This window comes from Sylvia atricapilla, chromosome 9 (genome assembly GCF_009819655.1).
Source record: "Sylvia atricapilla isolate bSylAtr1 chromosome 9, bSylAtr1.pri, whole genome shotgun sequence".
Lineage (NCBI taxonomy): Eukaryota > Metazoa > Chordata > Aves > Passeriformes > Sylviidae > Sylvia > Sylvia atricapilla.
The window spans coordinates 7,854,291-7,877,223 of record NC_089148.1 but is presented as its reverse complement, the minus strand read 5'-3'; the positions used below and the strand labels follow the sequence as shown (position 1 = coordinate 7,877,223).

The 22,933-nt window shown below is 41.6% G+C and overlaps 1 protein-coding gene across 7 annotated transcripts in view; it reads right to left on the bottom strand.

The window, feature by feature from the left end:
- Positions 1-3,751: 3,751 nt before the first annotated feature.
- The window catches only part of RABGAP1L (RAB GTPase activating protein 1 like), a 233,114-nt gene continuing 213,932 nt past the window's right edge, over positions 3,752-22,933 (bottom strand). For 5 of the 7 annotated variants that reach the window (XM_066324697.1, XM_066324696.1, XM_066324699.1 and 2 more), the window contains 7 exons: positions 17,938-18,030; positions 10,554-10,664; positions 8,753-8,857; positions 7,518-7,601; positions 6,960-7,031; positions 5,709-5,906; positions 3,752-5,380 (listed from right to left, as the gene is read on the bottom strand). In XM_066324697.1, the coding sequence (XP_066180794.1) occupies positions 5,225-5,380; positions 5,709-5,906; positions 6,960-7,031; positions 7,518-7,601; positions 8,753-8,857; positions 10,554-10,664; positions 17,938-18,030 (819 nt within the window). In that variant the 3' untranslated portion in view covers positions 3,752-5,224. Of the gene's footprint in view, positions 5,381-5,708; positions 5,907-6,959; positions 7,032-7,517; positions 7,602-8,752; positions 8,858-10,553; positions 10,665-13,574; positions 14,027-15,148; positions 17,676-17,937; positions 18,031-22,933 lie in introns of those variants that run through there. The other 2 variants (XM_066324703.1, XM_066324698.1) reach the window with 2 other exon arrangements.

Here is a 22,933-nt window from a genome sequence, read left to right as displayed (position 1 = left end):
CAGAGAATCTTCTTCCATGGGAAAGCAGGAGTTCCCAAGGTTCAGGAGAGCTCCTGGCACAGCTTTTGAGCGTGGTACAGCAGAATTGCAAACCCAGGGATTGTTGAAAGACAGGAATTGTGATCTGAAGAAAAATCTGGGAACACCTGCTGTGGTTTGCATTGGTAGTACCATCCATGTATTATATAAAATACAGAAATAAGAGAAACTGTAAGGAAATTAGTACAGCCCAGGATTTTGGTGGTATCAAATCACAAGTGAAATTTATGATACCAAATCCTTTTGATGTATTTATCCCCTTGTCGTTCCATTCCTTATATATTATTCTAAATGTAATATTATTCTATATGTAAGATATAGTTCTCCAAAGATACATATATATTCCTTTACAGGTTAAATAAAAGCAAGTCCCACTGAATAAGAAAATAATAAAAAGTAATATCCTAATTCTCTACCCATTTTTTTTCAGGTAAAAATTGCATGAAATACATTCAGTAGCAAAGCCACTGGGACCCAGGAGAAATGGAGAGCCCTGTATTCCTAGAGAATTGACCTGTATGTGTTAAATCACAATCCTGAAATAAATTGTGTAGACTTCTGACCTGGGAAAGATAAGGTCTTGATCAATGCTGAGCATTATTTATCCAGTTGCAAATTCCTTGCATTTCTCAAAAGCCACCTGTGGATTAGCTCTGTTCTAAAGGCTGCTGTGACACCTCCCCTAAAACCTGAGAGATCCAAACTTCAGCATTTCATCATGTCTCCCCTTAGGGTTATTACTTGGAAGGAGCTAATGGGACAGTTCCCAGCAGGATGTTAGCACAACAGAAAAGACAAATAAATTAGTTTTAACCTCTGTGCTTGCACTCTGGTGCTGCCAGCTCTTTGCACAGCAGCCCCTTCAGCAGGGCCCAGCAGGGACAGGGAGTGCCCGTCAGCCACAGCAATCCCTCAGACCGGAGGGGAACACCTCTGCTCTCTTCACAATCCATCAATCCATCTGACAGCTACGCTTTTCTCTCTAGCAGCTGGAAGAACACCAGCACTGTAAGGTAAGAGTGCTTCTGGTTTCAAAGACAAGGGTGTTTAGGCTTAGGAGATGATGCAGAAGTTGCCAATTATCCCTGAGTCTAACAGCAAATGCAAATCCTCTGAGTAAATGAAAATTGTCTGATTGTAGTTCTCCCACACATACAAGTAGTTTAATGGATTTCACTGCAGCTACTTAATATAAAGAATGGAACAGCCCTGCTTTTCTGTGGAGAAAGCATGGCATGTGACTTCCAAATTTTGAAACTCTGGTGCCAGTAAATGCAGATTTTTGTTTTCTAAACTGGCACATTCATTCAATGAGTGGCATCACGGCCCTGAAGTCAATGGGATACTTCATGCTTTGTGAAGGGACTGAACTTCTGCAGTTCTTGACTTTTTATCTCCATCTTCCCTTGTAAACGGCTGGGTCTTTTTCAAATTGTCCTTAACACAGTGACAGACATGATCATTTGCCTTAAAAGAAATTTCAAGGGCCAACTAAGTCATTTAAAATGTCTAACAAAGAAAAAAATACTGCTTACCTTACTGCAAGCACTTTAACTTAGTCGTAGGCAATGTAACTCAGCTGTAGCAAATTAAATCCTTATTAATGGACAGGACAAGGGCGGGTTTGTCCCACTGGCAGTACTGATACATGGCTGACTACCTTTCCTGAGGCTGGTTCTGCCAAACCCTGATGCAGATGCACCTCAGGGATTTTGCAGTTTCTTGGCTTCTCTACCCATGGTATTTTCTGTCTTTTTTCTTTTTATTCCTCTCCAGGTACATTTAGAAACATAAACTGAGTGGAGTAAGTCCTATTACTTTAGAATATTAAGTTTGGTTCACAAAGACAATACAAGACTAATTCACAAATGTACCATGTAACTAAATCAGCCTTGCTTCATTTAGCCTGTAAAGTGTTACAGTCAAAGGAAAACCAAGTTTTTAAAATCAAAAGAAGGACTCATTTGATGTTTTTTTGCCCCTCATATTGGGCATCTCTGGAACAGATTATAGTCCAACAAAATAAAAGCTGTAGTAAAAATATTCTTTGGAGGTTTGTTCCTAATCGAAGTAAAGACTTTATTTCAGAATGGTGTATTCTCAATAAAATTTAAAAATAGGCTTTAGTTCCACATATATATATATATATAAATTTCAAATTAATTTTAATAAAAGTTTGATCTGAACACATCGTTTACTACTGGCTCAGGGGAAAAAAGGTTGATCACTCCAGACTTAGGAGCTATGTTAGCTGTTCCAGTGCCACATGGAAACAACAGTTTCAGTGAGACTTTGATGGTATTTCCTGCTGAAAAGCTGAACAGTAACCCAGCTATCCCAGACAAATCCACCAAGGATATGTGTGTAGGTATCTCTGTCACACAGAGACCTTTTTTCTTGCAGGAAACTAAATTTCCCAGTAGCATCTATAGTCAGCAGATAGAATTTTAGCTTGCCTGGTTTAATCGTGGATTCCTGCTCCTTTCCTTCATTCTGCATATTCCTCAAGATGCCATAGAGCTATTTTCTTACTCTTTCAGTAATGCTGAGAAGTTGCAAGTTTCCACCTAAATACTACTTTTGCAAATGCCATTGCTACCAATGCTACCTCGGATCTACAGCAGGAAGGTGGAAATTGTTTACTGCTTTTAGGGTCATTGCTTTCTGAAACTTCCTCTGGGTGAGGTAAGCCAACTTCCATCCTTAAAAGGGTTTGAAATCATCATGGCTAGCAAGTAGCAAATGTGGTTTTGTTCCTGAAACTCAACTTCCAAAGTCAGAAAGCAGCTACACTGAGAAAATAGATGTCCTGTGAAAGCTCATTCTGTGAAACCTGGTGATCTCATTTACCAGTTCCTTTTTGACGGACTTGGAAAGTCCCACTCCCATGATCCATTTGCACTCACTGGACCCTTGAGGTGAGTTAGCTCATTCACTTGACGAAAGATGAACTGTAGGGGGGTAAATTCACCCACATCTTTGTTGTTGTTGTTTAATTATCTCCAGTACACACACAATAAGGACAAGGGACAGGACTGTACAATGGGGAGTTGGAGGGGTGAGCAAGAAGGAGCTCTTAACTCATCTGCTCGGGGAATCACAGCCTAACACATTTCCCTACTCATTCTTACTGAACTTTCCCAGTCATGGTTTTAAATCCAATTGTAATTATGATTTAAGATAAATGGAAATGAGAAATTCAGACATTTGTCAAATAACGAGTTTCCCTTGTGGGCACAGTACTCAAATGCAACAATCAGATGTTCACCAGATATTCTTAAATGTCACTTCAGATTTATTATGAGTTCAGATTCACATTCTGAATGTGAAGCGAACTGGTAAGTGAATGACTAACACTAGTCAGTCAAGAGAATGGAAACATTTATGCAAATATTATGAGCAAGACAGTGACAAGGAAAAAGGACCTTTGATAACATTTGCAAAAGAAATACCTTCTGCTTTTCCCCTTTTCTTCCTCACTGTATTAATAATTCCAGATAATCACTGTTCTTGAAGGTACATTTTAAAATATTAAACTGTTTTAACCCCTTATTCTTAGAGAATTGTGTGAGGATGGTGATAATATTTTGATCTCTACTACTGTCAGCTGACTGACTGCCTTTTAGAACCTTTCCTTTGGCACTGGTAACATTAAATTTGTACTACCCTGTTAAAGATAATTCACAATTATGCTTGACAACAAAGCACAAGATGGTTATTATTAAATTTTATTGTACAAAACCGACAATGTATGGCATTCCTTAGAATTAAAAAAAAAACCAACAAAACAACAGATCAAAACAGAACTAGTGTCCCTGGAAAAATCTTGTAAATGAAACAATTAATACACAACATTTAGTCCAGCAATGACATTTACCTGCAAGACCATCTTCAGACATGACAAGTATAATTAAAAAAATATTCCATCAGTTCAAGCAATAGTTTAATTTTCCATGAAATAAGTATTTCTATGAACACACTATGTTTAGTCAGAACAAATGCTTTTGAACTTTCTTACCTTAAGAGATATAAAACAACCAGACAGGTTCTTCACAACCAGAGATGCCTACCCCCACAGGAAAGTCTAGGGCTTGTATTCCACTTGAAAATGCTTGTTTTTATAAAAATAAGTAATACCAATGAAGTGTTTCCTAACCAAACACTTCCAGCCAACAGATCTTGTTTCTATGGTATTTTATTCATCAGTGCAGCACAAACCTCCTGGGTGTTTGATTTGATACCTCATTTCTGTGTCAAATTTGGAATCTGAATATAGACCTAGGGGGCAAGGTTTTTCGTTACTTTTATTCATAAAACCTACCCTTTTATTGCACAGGATTTACAAAAGGTCAAAACCATGCAAGGTCTCCACTCTGCTTCTCAGCAAAAACATCAAATAAGTGTCAAAACGGTTCTCCCTTTACCTCAGTGGAAGGAATTATTCCTTGGAATTCTTAATATAAACAGGAATTAAAAAAGGGAACTGGGGAACTTTTTGTTAAATTCCAGTTGAGCTGTAAAGAGCCTTTAAACAACAGTGTTTAAAAAACTGCACCACTTGTGTTTCTGAAGAAAAAACAATCCAAACTAAGAAGTTGTAAGGGAAGCTCATAGCAATTGTGCCAGGGGAGCACAAGGCTATCTTTGCTATGGCCTAAGCTTTACAAAAAGTGCTTCTCTGCAGGACACAGTTGCTGTGATAAACTTCTGAGATGGTCCCAGGGCCTAAGTTATCCTCAATGTCTTACACTGTGCTTTCTAGGGAGAGATTATGCTGCAGTACTGTACATTTTCCATTCTCTCTCTTCCTCCAGAAGAAAAACCTTCTATGCAAGACAAAAATAATTTCAAATAGATGTGTATTAAAGACCTAGGTTTGAAATATTTATTTAACATCTAGTCATATAAAATAAAGTGTAAAAGTATGAAGGTATCAGAACGTGGCTTTCAGCAAGGCAGTATGGGAAGCAGGAATTCAACATAAACCAGGACTTTTTTTTTTTTTTTTTTCCTTCCCCTTTGAAAAGGGTCACATCAGAAAATTAATGAAAAACACTGAAGAATTTCACTTCAAGCCTGCACTCCTGCCTCACTGTCCTTCGCCCAGGAGGAGAGACCAGTGGAAGAATCCTCCAAGGTTTCAGGTGTGTTGTTCTTTGTGCTCTGGTGCCGGCTGTGGCTGGAACTATGTGCTGCCCTCTCTGGGAGGCACGGGCGGCTGGGGCTGCGGCGCTGCCTGTGTGCCCGTGGCCGTTTTGATAGAGTTCAGCGTTTTGCTAAACCAAGAGTTTTTGGCAGCTTGGATTTCGTTCATAAGGGCTCCTCTCTGGTGCTCCAGCTCCTAAGAAAGCAGAACAGTCAGAATTGATCGAAACCTAATTAACAAAGAAGCATCTTCGCACTAAGTCCCTGCAGTCTGGCACCTCCCTTGCAATCTCCCAGGCACTGGCGAGAGAAGACATTCAAACTGCTGGAACAGCACAAGGTATTTAGACACACAAATAAAATCATCCTTTTCTTTTTCAGACAGATTTTTTTTCTGAAAGTTCAGATACACAGGCATGCAGGTATCTGCTCCCTTTTGCAACAATTTTTTGCACGATTCAGAGTAATTCTGGACTGAGCATGACGTTAAGGTGACCACCCTGCTGTACTTGGATGCCACGTACCTGAATTTTGCACTTGGCTTCCACAAGCTGCAGTTTGGTCTGTGCAAGCTCCAGCTCCATCTCTCTCAGCTGCTTCTTCAGTGCATCCTTCTCATCATCTGTTTCGATGCCTCTGTTGTCCGTGCTTACAGCAGGCACCTTCAGTGCCCCCTCCTTGCTGAAAATCTCACTGCAGTGTTTGCAGGCCATCACTTTACCCTGAAATACCCAGAAAGCTCATTCTTAATCCATGTTACAGGAGCTGCTGTGCTTCCTGGAAGAGCCATTTTATTTGTCAGACTGCCTCAATCTCAAACCATCGAGTACTGCAGTTTTTATAATTGGCATGAAAAGAATTTAAGTTGTTCATGAACGATTTCCAGGGTATGTTAACCAGTATAAAAATTCCTAAAATCTACTTAGCATGCTCTAAGCATGGAAACTTTGCTCTTATATTAGAATCCTCTTGCTACCAAAGCTTTGTAATATTTATGTCAGCACAACTCAGAAGAGTAAATTAAATCTGAAGAGATGAAACAGCTGGCCTGGCTTGCACAGACTAAAACAGGATATTGAGCTATTTCAGCAGGATATAGGAACGTCAGTCCTAAAATTATGTTATTATCAATAACATTAAAAAGTCACTAAAAGGCAACAAATCTAGTTCAGCTTGAGTACTGAAGAAATATGTAGAAGCTACAGCAGAGGGTAAACAACTCTGCCTACTCAGAATAATAATTATTATTACTACTATTATTATTTATTAGGAAATGTTTGCCTCTTATGTAGGTGTTCCTGGAAGGGGTTTAGAGAAGGGAGAGGAACCCCTGTGAATATTGTGGGGATGGCCCTAGCTGTGTCATTTGGTTTAATTACTTAAACCAATTCTACTTAAATTACAGAAACTCAAATATAAACCTTGTCGAGTCTAGCAAATTCCATTCCCTCTGCTGTGTACACTTGAGGAACAACATGTTTTGTCTTCTAGAGAGTCTTCTTTTTTTGCCCAGTTAATCAAAACATCCAAGTAAATACTGTTTCTCTACATTTTTAACAGCAAAAAGAAAAGCTAAGTACTAAATGCACTTCAGTTTGAGAGTTCTACACTGTCCGATGCAAGATAAGGAACAGTGAAAGGAAACAAACCCTTTCCTTGTTTACATCTGCTGAAAAATGCATGTGGGGCTACCAATGTACTTTAAGATACAGTTCAGGTTTCCTTCTGTATCCCTGGTATTAGAAATATCCCCCATGCAGAGACTTTGTTCTCACCTTCACAACTTCCAGTTCATCTTTACTGGCTGCTTGTTGTTTTTCCAGCCTGGTACTCAGCTGGGAGCAAATCTGGAGCAGAGAAAGCAGTCTCTTAGGTCAAGTTCATTATCCTAGTGTGCTTTTTAACAATGGTTTCTGCTAGAACCAACATTTCTTAAATTCTGCCTCACTCAGGTATAATCATGTCCCCATAACAGCTCCACTGCTGCTGCTAATGATAAAAACCCAGCAGTATTCAATACAGAACCAGAGCACAGAGACAGGGACATTTTATGGATGAGTTGGTTTATGATGTTCATACTGCATTATGTCACAAAGTACAGAAGCACTCACCCTACAGGACTAAAATTAGCTGAAAGACAGGTTATTACCGACTGCCTAATTAGGAGACTATTAGGAAAGCCACAAGAAGATTTATGACAAATTACAACAACACTGCTCTCCCAAAGTCTGAAAGGTGGAGCTTATTTGAAGGATGAGATCTGCAATGCTGAAAATTCAGCTCTCATAACAGGATGAAAGAAGAAATATCAGAGAGGGTCTCTGGAATGGTACCTGTTTATACTCTGCAATAATGGCTGTGGTTTTCTTGATCTCAGATTCTGCCTTCTCCAGCTGCTTCCTGAAGACTTCCTTCAGCTAGGAATGGAAGGAGAGAAGTTACACAGTACACTGACAGAACTTCTCCAATTCAGATTGTTTTCTTTGTGTCTTGCTGTGTTTACAACAGCTCTACAGCTGCTTCTTATGAAATTCCAGTTCTCAGACAATTGCCTGATTTACTCAGTTTACAAATACTGATTATATCAGTGATAACCAAATCAGTCTGTACTGTGACCCTTTATCCCTGGTAAGAGAATTCTCCTGTAACTTAATTCCCATTCTGCGTTAAATGGTGGTACATCATGGTCCACAGAACACAAAAAAGCTCATTACTAATTACTGGGCTTTACTGATTTAGTTTTTGTTTATCTGCACACCGTCACAGCAGGTTTGGCCAGACTGTGTGTTTGTTTGGAGATGGAATAAGAAGAATCTCTCAACACTATCACTCTCATCTCCCTAACAGGGATAAAAAAAAAAATCTCTTTGGGTCTATGGCACTGAGTGAAAACACAGCTAACTCATCTCTCCTTCAGAACTACTCCACTCGAAGAGCCCTTTCAGTAGGAAAAAGCCTCACTGCCTTACTTATGGCAAACAGAGTTCCATTTTAGAGAGGCACAGCAAATTAACATTAATTGCTGCAGTCACTGTTGCCAAATAGCAAAAATAAGAATCAGGGTATCACTTTCAAAATATACATGTTAGATATACAGGGTTACAGAACGAAGACCGAGTATGAAGCCAGGTGTAGTCAGCAAAATTCTCCCTGCCCTCATCCCTGTTCTTCTGCTCTTGCGTCTTCAGGCAGGAACATTATTAAGTGATCCAGCAGCTGAATCCAGAATGGGCTCTTACAAGGCAACAACTCCTCCACCTCCTTCATTTAGGTATTTAAGAGGTCTGATCACATCTCCTTAGCTGAGATTGCTCACCACCAGTGACAGCAATAGTACAATATCTAGAAGAGGATAAGCTACAAAAAACTAAATATTCAAAGCTCAAGTAAAGAAAAACAATGAAAACTGTACTTTGGGAAAAAAAATTACCCTGGCACTATAAACTTTTGACTGAAACTGCATTTTGAGGACAAAATCCTTTTCACAATAGCAACACATCCACACTTTTCTGCATATCATTTTTCTCGCATTTACTGACTAAATGGGAAAAGCTGGAGAATGCCTTACCTGAGCAGTTTCCTCTTCCTGCTTCCTTTTTTCTTCCTCAATCTCCACTAGCTTCTGTTTGGTTACAAGAAGTTCCTTGTTCAGAACATCTGCTTTGTCTTCAGCCTAGAATCAGACACTTGTATAAATCAGATGTTATCTGTGCCAGGGCAAACACTGGGATATACAGCCCAGAAATACACTGCGTTCAGGTTTTAGCATTGCCTTTTCCCGCCCTCTAATGGCTCACATAACTTTTTGATATGAGACTCTTTTTTCAGTTAGCCATTTACTAAATTATTTCACTGTGTTTCACTGTGCAAAAGGACCCTTTGGCCAATGGTTTACCTATGCCCAGAAGACACATAAGCACAGATACTATGTCCTAGCACAAAGAGTGATGTATAGAATGTTTCTGTTGCCAGCAGTATTAAGCTAAGTGAGGGCAGCATGATTTACCTCCTGTGCAACTTCAAATACCTCGTCCCATTTTTTAGTCTGTAAGCAGGGAAAACGTAACTGTAAAATACTCAGGTGTCTGCATTGTACCCTACAGAGTGTTCAGGCAAAGACAAGTGCAAGTGACAAACAGGACCACCAAATAAAATGGTTTGTTGGTGCAGGTGAGTGTTATGTGAAGAACCCTGATAACTGAGAATACAGTTTCCTCTGGAAGGACCAAGCTTGTGGTCACACACTGGGAATGCTTTGCTGTTGTGAGCACTGTCCTCACCGATGATCAGGAGAGAAATGTATTTCTCAATGTCTGGACAGATTCTGTAGGCCTGTTCCCCAGCTGGGAAACACACATGGCATCTCAGCACCCTTCCTGTTCAGTAATAAGGCCCAGGGCAGGAAACGGTTGTGGCCAATTAACACTGACTTCGCTGAAATTACAGGAGGGAAAAGAGCATTGGAAACAGGGAATCATATAGAACTTGTGTCCGAGATAAAGTTTGGTTTTCTACCACTGTGGTGGAATCAGATAATCTTTCTGCCACAGTAATTATGATTATTGAGGACATTAGTGGTGTTTGCGGGCAGCAGAACCAGCTCCACCATCTCCATAACTGAAGAGATGGATTAAGGATTTCTTCATTGCTTAGTGTGTATAAGGCTGTATGGGAGAAAGGAAAACAAAGAGTCCAAGAATGGAAAACTGATGAGATTAACATCTTGGAACAAAAAAACCTTGGGGATTACATTGATATTTTTGATGAAAGATCTGTTGAGGATATGCTTTGAAGGAACTACAGATCTCTCCTCCTTTCTTGTGTTCATTCCAGTTTCTCCAAGCACCTGCAGTGCAGAGACAGAGGGCTGAATGTGTGGTTCCCTGAAAAGCATTGTCTCTGAGGCAAAGGGCTCTGAATGCTGCTGCCCTCCACATTCCAGTCTCCACAGGGAACACGAGCAGTTATCAGGGAACACTCAGGAGCCCTTTGAATTTTTGGTGCCATGCCACTTCGTTATCTCTGGATTTTGTTGGCTGTACTAAAAGAAAAACAGATACGCACAGACATTTTGCAGTATGTGATACCTTTTTCAAGGAAATGTTCGTTTTTTTGCTATCTGCCTGAAGGTTACAGCCTACATTTTCTAAACATTCCCCAACAGAGAAGATGCAATCAGTCTTGGGCCAGACCCCACTGAATGGCATGTGGAAATCCAGCTGAGTGCAGCTAAGAGTGAGGTTTGTCAGGAAAATAAAGGCAAAAACAATTATACTTTTAATGTGTCCATGCTTTCACTTGAGCACAAAGCAGGGCTCCTCCAGCTGCTGTTGCCAAGGCTGAGTTGGGGCCAGCTCTGTTAACATTACCTGGTCCAGGTCATTTCGTAAGGCAATTTTGCTCGTGACAAGCTCGTGGGCAAGGTCATCGTTCTCCTGCTCCAGCCTCATGCTTGCTTCTTGGAGCCTGCGGTTCTCCCTCTGTGGAAAGAAAGGAACAACCAGGAAAGAAAGTTAATCCTTATGAAGAGCAACGAGCAAGTGCATGGTGTGTGTGAAACACTTAGAAGGAGAGAGTGCACACTGAGACAGGACTGCTGCTCTGGGAAACAACAGTGAATTAAGCCAGCTGTGCAAATGCAGCTATTCCACTCACATCCCACTGGTCTGTGTTGTGTAAGTGACACACTGATTGTAGTGTTTCCCTGACAAAAGTAAACACTGATCTCTCCACAAAAGCACTTGGTTTCTGCTTGCTCATCATCTAAAGAAATCCGGCAGATAAAATCCCACCCAGCAGCAGCAAACAGGGACCAATTAAAAGTTACTCATAATAATGCTTCCAATCACAGTCGAAAGCTGTCCTGCTCCACTTTACAAAATTCTGTCTGCAGGGATCCATAAAAATAGTCCACCTGTAGGTGATGCAGTGCCAACTCCCCATCTCCTGCAGGACTAGCAAAGACCAGCGTTTAGCAGGGAACTCCGTACAGCTTGTACATCCTGCATCACCATTTGTGCACTTCTCTGTAACTTGTGCCACTGACACCAGCGTGGGCTTTAGTGCCAGGTGGAGAGGGGAGCTCATCTCCAGGACCTGCTGGGGGCAGTGACAGCAACACAACATGGACAACTCAGAGCTGCAGGCCCTTGCTTCACTGCCCTCCCTACCCACTCCACACAGGCAGAAATGACTGTCTGGAGCATTAAGCACAGAAGGAACAGGAGAATGAACAGCAATAATTCATGTCTTTTAGAAATCTGTGACTGTTTTCTAGAGTTGAGAATTAGAACCATATTCAAAAGATGCCTGTGGGCCAGTGGACTTCCAGGGGTTCACCATCAAATACAAGTCCTCATTTTCAGAAGTTGAGACAGACAGAGGTGCCTTCCTCCAGATGGATTTTAAGAGAAAAAAACTGTGCTGGCTTTCTGTCACTGTGTATCTTTCATACCAAAACAGGCTGCAAAGGCAATCTCTGCACTATGGAAATTCAAGGAAAAACACCACATTCATAAAGAAACTCACAGGTGGAAGAACAATAATCTCTATGCTGAGATTTCCGAAACTACTTAGTTTTGCCTAAAAGGTAAGTTATGTTCTCCAAAACAAAACAGTAAAAGTCTAAATATACCAGTAAAAGTCAGCGATATATAATAATATATATATTAGCACTTCAAAGGTTTTCCAAGAGTTGTTCTGTGAATGCAGTCTTACAAAATGTGGGTTTTTTGCGTAAGTACGTTATTCACCGGTTTCACTTCTTCCTACTCACCAGCTATGCTCAGATATCTTTTTCTTTCCAAACTCAAAACTATGAAGTTACAGTTTTCATTTCTGTTGCAAGCAGATTTTGCATTTTTGTCTTAAACAAAAAGAAGAGCTCTAAGAGGATGCAAAAAAAAAAAAAAAGGTCTCTTATGTGTGGGAAGTTCCTCTGTGGCAGGAAGTCAAACCTCTACAAATTTTCTCTCCTTAATGTGACCCTATTGTGTAACTAGAACAGGCACTGCCCAATACAGGGAAGTAAGCTGGCTTCCCTTCCAAAAGATCATACTTTGAGTAACTTGTTTTGTACAGAAGCTAAATAAAATGCTTTTGTCTTAACACAGTGAAAATAACTACTGCTGAAACACACACAACTCTGGGGATCTTTCTTATTTTAAATGCACTGTAATCTGTTTGGAACAAGGAATTTTAAAAATTAAAGTAAAAATTTTCTGTAAACGTAATATAAGCTTTCAAGTGTAAAACCAAATTGAAGTCAATAATAATAGTAATAATAGCAATAATAATAAGAAGAATAACAATATCTAAAACATCTTTATTCCTGTATTTCATTCAGACCATTTTAGAAATGCTGACTTTTATAAACACAGCTCTGCAGGTTGTCAGAAAGTGACCTGAATTCACCTAAAACTTGAGACCTGAGTTCAGACCAGGTTCTGCAGCACCAATACCTTTACAGAGTGATGTTGCTTAGGGGAAGAAAGCAGCAAAACCTTATGACTTTCACAAAATAACCGAGTTGGCTTTACCATTTTTGCCACAAGCTTTGGTGTCTGCAAAGCAAGGCACGCAGTGTGAGGTTGAGAGTTCCTGCTTTGCATTCGCAGAGAAGTGGGTAAGCAAGCTCTGTGCTCGGAGATGCACTATCCTCCTCTTAAACAAGAATTTACATGGCACATTGGTAGTGAGTTAAAGATCTCTTACCTTGGGCATCCAGTCAATAGCTAAAAGATGTTTTTAGCTCGTTCACCGAAATCTCAATGTCCAGCTGAGAGGTTCTCACAGGGCCACCTTTACTTTTCCTCCACCCAGGGCAGTATGCCCAATTAGCTGGTTTGTCTTTTCCAGCTCCTCCCCCCAGGTCTAGCACTGTAAAACTGCCTCCCTTCTCAGGAGGAAACTCTTAAGTCTGCCTAAGTCTAAATAAAAACTAACAGGACACAGAAAGACAGAAAGAGCAAACAATGCTCCTCATGTGCAGTACACTATTTCCATAGGCTGTGGAATATTTAGAGTTTTATGAACTATGCTTGCAATGACAAAGTTCAACTGATGGAGCTGGTCTGTAACAGCAGGACTCACATCAGGCAGCATTTTGTAACTGGTGTCAGCCAACTAGTCAGACCTGCTAGCTGTCCCTGGTGTAAACAGACAGCTTCCTGCCTCCTCTCCACAACACTGAATTTACTATGACAACCATTTCCTTCTCCTCAGTCTGGCTCAGTTTCTACAGTCCGTAAAATAACAGATCCATCTTTCCCAAATTCCTCCTCCTGGTTACAAAAGGTGGATGGTGAACTCAGGTTAGCTTTTAAAAGGAGGATACTGCATTTCCAAAGAGGACAAACAATGCTGATACACACAAATACAAATCAACTTACCTCCTGTAAAGTCACAGACCAAATACTGCTTTCAACCATTGGTGTAGACAGTGAAAAGAGGATATAAATAAACTTCTAATACAAAAAAAAAAAAGTTGCTTATTCTTCACAGTATTTTGTTACGAGTTTTAGGAGAGATACTCCCTTCCATCACACACTGGGTGGAAAGAAGATGGCAAACTTGAAAGCAGTAGGCAAGCCTCAGTTCAGGATGACTGAAAGGCTGGACTCCACCCTCTGCTCCCTTCCAGGCTGTACCAAGGAGCAATTCCTGAGGAGGTTAGTGGCCATGATGCATCCTCTCTGTGCTGCACTCAAGTGGGGCGTAATGAGTCACCAACCTCCTTAAGCAATTCCTTTTCTGTTCAGCAACACCCTGTGCTGCCTTTGGCTCGGGCAGAGCTAGTTTTCTTGGTGATGGTTAGTAGGTTTTGGGTTTGTGCTGGAAAAGGTGCTGATAGGATAGAGGTGGTTTGGTTATGCTGAGCAGGGCTTGCACAAAGCCAAGGCTTTTCTGCTTCTTGCACCTCCTCCCAGTGAGGGGGCTGGGGGACACAACCAGCTGGGAGGAGACACTGATCCCAAGGGACATCCAGACCATATGGCACCATGCCGAGTAGGTAAAGCAGGGAGAAGAAAGAAGGGGGGACCTTTGGAGTGATGGCATTTGTCTTCTCAAGTCACTGCAATGTGTGATGCAGCCCTGCTCTCTGGAGACGGCTGAACAACTACAGCCCATGGGAAGGGGTGGCTGAGTTCCTTGTTTTGCTTTGCTTGAGCACACAGCTTTTGCCTGACCTACTGAACTGTCTCTATCTCAACCCATGGGTTTTGTCACTGTTACTCTGGTGACTGTCTCCCCCATCCTGCCTGTGGTGGAGAGAGCAAGAGGCTGCCCGAGTTGCTGGCTGGGTTAAATTAAGACATCCAAACCCCAGACCTCTGAGTGCGAACAGATCCTCAATGATGGAATGAAAACACTGATTAAAATTCACTTTCTGGATGTGAGCAAACTGGGGTCTTCATAAACCCAGTGAAAAGGGCTCTTGATATCAGAGGAGCTCCAAAGGAAAATCCTATGAACCTCCATCTAGAAAACCAAAAACCTTTTACAGCAAGTGATCCAGGAAAGCCTCTCGTGGTAAGCAACACAGAAGCTCCTGGAGGCAGTTGTGTTTTCTGTTTGGTGACTCTGGAGAAGCATTACCCAAAGTGCCCCAGCATGCTTTTTAAAGAAGCAGACCGAAGTCATCATGATTTTCCTCATGATGGTTAACATTCAGTTGCCATGACTGAATAAAAATGACCAATTTTCCTTCTCCTTCAAAACACGGCGAAGGCTATTACATCCACATTACACATTTATTCACACAACTTCTCCGTTGCACAAGGAGTCTGGCAGAGGAAAAGGTGGAACAGAACAGCTGCTTGCAGAACTCCAGCCCTTCTTTGTACAACTGCATCCTCTTGATTTTAAATCAATTCCCAAGCTCACTTCTGGAAATTTCTCATCAAGTTAACCCAAATCTTGTTACATGAGGCGTTCTCAAACACAGAAATAAAACTCCATAATATTTAGAAAAACATCAACCTGAACTTTATTACTATTTTTTCTGCATATAAAACTCAGTTTTCTTCCTATTTCTACAGGAAATTTGTAATTTATTTAATTAAAAGTTACGAAATTTGGTGACAAACAAAAATTTAGAACATATTTCACTTTTGCACCTTTAAAAAATCTGACAAAAATGTGATAATTTGTTTTAAGCAATGGAAAATAAAGTGAAAACATGTCCAGAAAAACCTGCACTTTTCCTAAATAATACTTGTAAATACATAACAAAACAAACACCAAAAATCATGGCACTGTTTAATACTGTTCTTTTCGTAAGTCAAATCACAACATGTAAAATACACGCTGGGCAGGAACTGCTGCATGTTTAATACAGCTCATGGGAGCACATGAATTTAACCTGTCAGGCAAACACAACTGGTTACCGGGCCAGCCCCTGCAAAGCCAGCCCCTGTCCCTCTCTCAAGAGGCCATCGAGGCGTTTCCTCTCAGGGCTGTGTCACAGGGAGTGTCTTCCTCAGACAGCCTTCAGCACTGCAGCTCCCAAGGGCCCGTGTCTCTGTGGGCCTGACAAATTTCTGCTGGTAACAAAACCTCTCAAAACTGTACAAAAACTATCAACCGACTGAAAGCTCTTTTCCTTATTGACCCATATGAGGAACAATCTGCAGGGATCTCTACTCCAGTGATCCCAACCAGGAAACATCGCCTTCCAAGGCAGCAAACCCCCCCCTTTGTTTTGGGGGAGAGAAAGTGTATAATTTACAAGGTTGTAGGGCTGTGGGGCACAGCCCACAGAGCAGGAGCTGACAGCAGTGCTGTGCTTGTAGGCAAGCCTGGCTTTTATCCTTTCTCAAGGCAAGCCTGGCTGCTGGAAGCCCTGCACAGGTGCTGCCCAAATGAAATGCATCCCTGACCACATGGGACCTGAAGGAAGGCTGCAGAGCACTCTCTTAAAGGACAAGCAAAAAGCAAGGCTGGCTCTCCGTGTGCTGCCTGGGAGGATCCACACAAGTGACATTTTCTTGCTGCCCTTTGGAAACACTCCTGAAATGTCAGTTCCTACCAGCCTCAACTTCACATATCAATAAAATCTAACAAGCAAGACAAGGAACAAAGAACATTTACAAGCATTTTTCCATGACACCCATCAACTGAAGAGTGTGTCCAGACTTTGAAGTTAATGTGCAGCTAACCTATTACAGGGACTCTCTAATCACAGCATCCTTAAGAGGATCAGACCCAATCCAGCTTAATAAAAAATCCACAGTGAGTTTCAGAAGCACAAGCCAAAACCCTGGGCTGTGATCTTGACTGTGACAGTGACTCACATCAACAGTGGCCCAAGAGTCACTTCCTATATCCTCATTTGCAGCTTGGGATAATGTTCTTTACCATCCACTGACCAGGATCAACTAGCTAATATGCTTCCACTGAGCTTTAAAGAACCCTTATTTGTTTTTTAAGCATTACTTTAATTCCACAGTCCTATAAGTGAACCACTAAAAAAATAGCTAAAAGTTAATCAGCAGCCAGTTGTGGTTTTTTCCAAATAGGTCATACTTGCTATTGGCTCTTGGCAGCTACAGCACTCCTATGTCTCATAAACAGTAAAATCTCCACCCTTTGACAGCAAAAATCCTACACTTAAAACATAATTTTCTTACAGACAAATGCTTGCTTAAAAAAAAAAAAAGTCAGTTTGACTTCGTACCTGTAATCTTCTTTGTCACATTTATGAATTAAGGCACACTCTCTCATCACAGATTTTTTATGTTTATAGGCCATGTCAAGCCTGTTGCTCTGTGTGTGATTATCCACCACCCCACACTCCTGACAGACTCCACAACAACCACAATGGCACTTCAACATATTAAGGCACAATGAAGAACAGCAGGAAAACAGTACAAGGATATGTAAGAAATGTCAGTTCCCAGCTCTCCTGGGCAGTGGGCAGTAAAGTGCTTCACCTAGAGCAAACTGAATTGTTCCAAACAGAGTGAGGAATAACTGGATCCTGAACACTCAGTAAAGTCAGTGTCCAGAGGCAGAGCCTCCAGCACACAAAACCTATGGCAACAGAACGTAGCTGTGACAATGAAAGCAAATACATTGTAAAGATTAGCAAAATTGAAGAACTGTTCTTTTTTTGTGAACTATCAAGCTATCATATTAACGACTGAACCTTCTTTGTCTGCTCCTCTGAAGAAGAATATCCATCACTATTAACTCTATTGCAGCAGTACCTTGGGACGCCAGGAGAGCTCTGGGTCCCACCATAACAGGCATTATCTTAACAAAAAATTACTGAAGCTTGGTATAAACAGGAATGAATAATAAGGATCGTATCAGCCAAGGAAGAGTTCATCTTCCAAAGTCTCTGTGGATGCCACTGCACACAGCTTGCACTAGAACAATGTGTATTTTCTCCTTTCTGTCTCTGTAGCTGAATCACCCTTTATTTCTGCAGCTCATGAAGATCTCCCGTAAAAGTGCAACAGCAGGAGAGTTACCTACAAACATATAAACTGAAAGAAGAAAAATATTATATGTGGCTACTTGCAGATGTCTTAAGAGTTACAAATTGTGATTGAAATATTCTTGGAAAAAAAAAAAAGACTAAGTCCAAAGTTTTAAAGTGCTTATTCAAGAAAGGGGATGAGTATGCCTTCACTTCCCTAAGCTGGCACATCCCAGGGAGGTGAGCATGGTACACACACCTCTGCTTAACTGCTGGAGACAGCTCACTCCTTGTGGGATTCACCAAATCCCCATATAGCATCTCCCTACCTTATATCTGTCCATAGGATCTTCCTGCTGCAGCTGGCTCTCTCGCATTGTTTGGTACTCTCTCTCATATTTCTTCAGCTTTTTCGTTGGCACCTGTGGAACAGATTTGGGAAACATGCGTTTAAAAATCAGAGCAATGCTGGAAAAGCTGACTGAAAGCTCTCCCTACCAACAGGAAACTGAGGAAGTGCTGGAAAGCTGCTGCTGAATGAGGTCTCTCCCCACTGTCCCCCCTCCCCTACTCATTAAGCCATGTCAAACACTTACCAATACAGCTCACATCGACAGAAATCTTTCCGTGCCCACTACTGCTAATTACTGAAACATTTAAAGGGAAGCAAAAGTGGAGACATTTTAATAAGACTGACAAGAAGAAAAAGAGCACAAACAAATGGGAGAACAGGAAAGAGGAAAACACATTTTGATACATATGATTCATCAAAACAATGCTTTAGCAAGACAACTGTTAGAAGTGAGATGAGAACAAAGGAGTGCTCATACAAAAGGACTGGACAATTCCCTGGGGGAGATCCAAGTAATGGTTTTTATTGCTGAGAGATTATTAATGTCTAAATTATAGCCTGTGACCAATGCCCTCATGAAGTCTGGCATCAGAGCCCTCGTAGGCGCAGATGGAGATGCTGCAGTGCAGGAGAGAAGAAGTGGCTCAGAGAAATCACAAACAAATTTGGTGAACAGCCATGCAGAAAGGTCAAAACCCAGGCTGCCTGATCCTGGGAATGCTGCCACTTCAAACACTGACCAGAAGGAGCCTGTGCTCTTTTAAACGAAGCATGGGGATCCTCTGCTTTCCTCTCACCTTTTGGTTGGGTGTGCAGTGCTCCCACCTCTCCCTGGAGACCTCTGACAGCATTACTCAGGTCACTTTCTGGCAGCTGGAGAGCTCGCAAATGCCACGTACCACCACAAGTATAAACACAGGCTTTCCCTTGCTCTGCCATGCAGATATTCCTATTGCCTATATTGATCATGTTTAGCTGCCTCCTGCTGTGAGGACATGCCACTGTCACCTTGCCTTGGGGCAAAAACTACTGCCAGTGAGCAGAGATAGGAGTTTCTGTGTAGTTTTGGTCTTGTTTTCTCTTTACTGGTTTTCAGCCCAATACCTCTCTGCAGTACCCAAAGGAACCAAGCAAGTGCTCAGTGCTGCTGCAGAGGGAGGTCCAAGGAGCAAACATGAAATCCACCATCTGCAAAGCATTAATAAAATAGCACCAATTCCCACAATTACTGATGGAATCTGAAATCAACCCCCTTAAAGCAAACAGAGAGAAAACGGTGAAGATAAAAACATGAAGTACATTGAGCAAACATACAAGAAAATTTCACTTTGATGACACTGACTAGGGCAAACCACCACAAAATGGAAGTGACTAAGTAAGAGATGCTTTTATACATTTCAACAGAATAATCCTCCTAACACAAACCCAGCCAACTTTGTCTTGGCTGCAGCCTGAAACTGCTGAGGCTACTCAATAATCATAAGAATAAGAAATCATGTCACCATAGTGTTTTAAATGAAACAAACCCATCACATGTCTGAAGCCTGATCCACCCCCTCCTTTCACCAGAATTACTGGACGTCCATTCAGAGAACCAGGTCAAGGCTCCCCAGCTGGGCTGTGGTAAGGACATCCTCCAAACACAGTTCTCAGGTTCTGCTGTGGAGTTTTGTGCTCCAACACGCAACCACCCAGAAATAAGGATAAATAAGAGGGAGGCATGGCAAAGGAAACAACACAGGTGCAACTTAGATGATGATCTGTTCAACCAAAGATTTTCCTGATTCTTGATGCTTTTCACTGAAACCTTTATAGTGCACACAATAAATAAATTTCATTACAGGGAGACAAGACTATTCACAGAGCCACGTGAGTGCTTCAGTAAGAATCCTGCCATCTGAAGGAACAAGAGATGTAAGATAGATTTTGTGTCTGTGTGTGTAAACAGGGAGATGAGAGTGTAAAGTGAAGGTAAAAATTCACAGCCCTTTAGCCCCTGTGCTTCCATGAGCAGTGCTGCTCACCTTAGCCTGGGTGTTGGGGGCTTCCTCCACCCACAGCTATCAACCATTTCTTAAAGCCTGCTAATTCATTCCATCAAACCTTATCCATGTGGGCTCCCTACTTGCTTCTATTTCAGTTCGCAGCTGTGAGCAGGACCACGTGTGGGGCCTTGTGAGACATCAGCTCCCTGGTTCAGCACCACAGGAGCCACCCGTGGCTACGGCTGAGGGATGGCCCATGTGCCTGGCACTCTCCAGCAGGGAAATAGCACAGCAACACTGTCTGAGGAATACTGATGGTAAATGATACCTGAAACAAGCAGCAGGTCAGGCAAGCATCAGGGGTGACATAGGAAATAGCTGCCAGCTCCTTGAAAGATGACAGTGACTGAGGCATGTGAGTTTCTATCTATGCTGCAAATCTTCTCTGAACTGGGAAGTACCTAAATACAGTGGAAGTCTATCCTAAGGGGCTGGGGGGAACTCCTACCAGAAACCAGTCCATACTAACCCACTTGTAAAATAGAAACTGGAGCAAGGATGCCCAAGAACTTTGGCAGGGACTACCCTTCACTGTTACTGTCTATTCAGCCACATTTCTCAAAGGAGTTTGATAATTTATTACAGCACTTTCTTCTTCTGAATATACAGTAATGAATGGAAAAAAAAAATCTTAAAAGCCCATTTCCATATTTCCCAATTTAATTCCCTGAAACAGTTTGTGAATTCAACAAGGGATTTCTCAGTAAGCATTTTCATAAGTAAGTGCATAGTGCTAACTGTGCTTCAGTTCATGGACTGATCCTGAACAAACTGCTCATAAATTCTCTGTAAAAGCTTCTGCAATATTGATTCCTTTCCTCTTTCTTTAGCACCATGGGGTATATTGGCTTCAATTGATGGTTATCAAATTTAGGAGACTCTTACAGTGTATAAACATTCCTCATAATTGTTTATCTCAAGATCTTACGTATAAACATTCCTCCTAATTGTTTATCTCAATATCTTATCTCATTGACTTGTTTTATTTTATTGCCTTCGAGTATAAAATCATGTTATAAGTTGCTGTATATAGGGAAACACCCATGCAGAGCATCTTAATAAAACATCCACACAGAAGAACTGAACAAGCAAAACCTCTTTCTGAAAAAACCCAACCAAATGCTCCAAGGACTCACTGCAGTGGGGTTGATACGGGGAAGGTGAGAAACAAAACCACTTTGGTTTTAGCTGCCCCTGTTCAGACAGGGCTGGAGAGATTTGCTGCACTCCCTTGGGCAGTCCTGGGCATGGACAAGGTACCGAGCATCAGCATCCTTTCAGCTTCAGGGGACCCTTCCCTCACTCTGTGAATCCCTGAGCTGTTTACAGACAGTGCAGCCTGACCTTCCTGGATTCATAAATCACACCTACGACTCCTTCCTCCTCAGTGTTTTATTGCTCTAATGCAGCCAGAGCACTCAGAGCAGGCAGTTATCACTGTGTGCATTTGACAGCTGAGGAAATGGAGGCAGAGATGGGAAGTGATTTCCTGAACATATTGCACACAGCCAGAGGCTGATCCAGATAGTGAAATCCTGTTACTTGATTTCTGATTTCCAGCAGCACCACAATGCCAAACTGAGCAGGGGATCTCTTTTCCAGCTCCTCACTTCCTTTCTCTATCTAGCACTGCATTAACACTCCAAAAATACCTTGTCCTACCACACTAACAATGCAGTCAGTATTCTCTGAATCTCTTCACTCTTTATGCTCCCTAGTTATTGCCTCAATGTAAAGGAAGGAAAAAAAAAAAAAAAAAAGAAGAAAGAAAAGAGCAAATGAGGAAAGTGTGCAGTGCTTTCCTTTCTCATTCTTTGAAGCAAGTGGCATAATTTTCTGTTTCTCTGGCAATGGATTTGCTTGGTAATTTCAAGCTGGGGTGAGGGTTTTGCACCCCTCCGAAGGTGAGCCTGCTCTGAATGACCACAGGCACTGGTGCAGCCCAGCCTCCCTTTTATCCATCCACCACACACCCATGGGGCTGTGATCCCCAGCACAAGCCCAGACTCTTCCTGCTGCAAAGCAGGACCATTTCCAAGCAGAGGTGATGCCTGGGAGCCTGGCTCAGCCCCTGCTCGCAGCCACAAGTACTAGGTGCAAGAGGCTCTCACAAAACTACACCACCAGTGCCCCTGGTGAGGAGATGGGAGTTACGCTTGTGTGTACTTCATTTTCTTCCCCTTATGATTTCAAAAAATATCAGAAGAAATTTCACAACGAGGCTTGGTTCTGTGAGTGTCAGATGAAGACTGTGAGCTTTGAACAGAAGCTCAGCAGATTAGCAATAAAAAATTTCCAATCACATGCATCATCTTTGTTCACGCTCAAAGCTGTACCATTTTGTTCCAGTTAGTACTTTATATTTGAAATACAACTACATCAAGTTCCAGGAAGGAAGCAGCTCTACTTTAAGGAATACAGCTCTATTTAAGTATTTTATTAAGCCAAATGAAGGTTTCTGTTTAACAAAATTAGATGAAAAAACTGGATTGGTGCTATTCATCTGTGCAGTCATTACTACAGACAACTGTATCATCCTTTCCTTAAAATGTGGCTGGCCAAAAGCAACGAGGAGTATTCTGCCATATCTGTGCAGGAATAAGACTCAGAAGTAGATAAAGCCATTTGTTTTTCTCCTGGGAGGAGGCAATAATGAAAAAGAAAGAGCAAACCCCCCAGAACTGTGCTGACAACAGACTTATCTCCTGGATTAGACTTTGAAGGGGGTTATTACGCAGTATAATCTGAACAACCTCACCTCCAACACCATCTCAGCCACGAGCATAAAATCTGAAAGGGAAAATTGTAATTTCTCACAAAACTCTGTTTGAGGTGGGTATTCTGCACAGAAAACCTGCAGCATCCATTTGTAAAAATAATGTAGGATTGACATCAGCTGCCTAAAAAGAAACTCCAGGCTGGAACGTG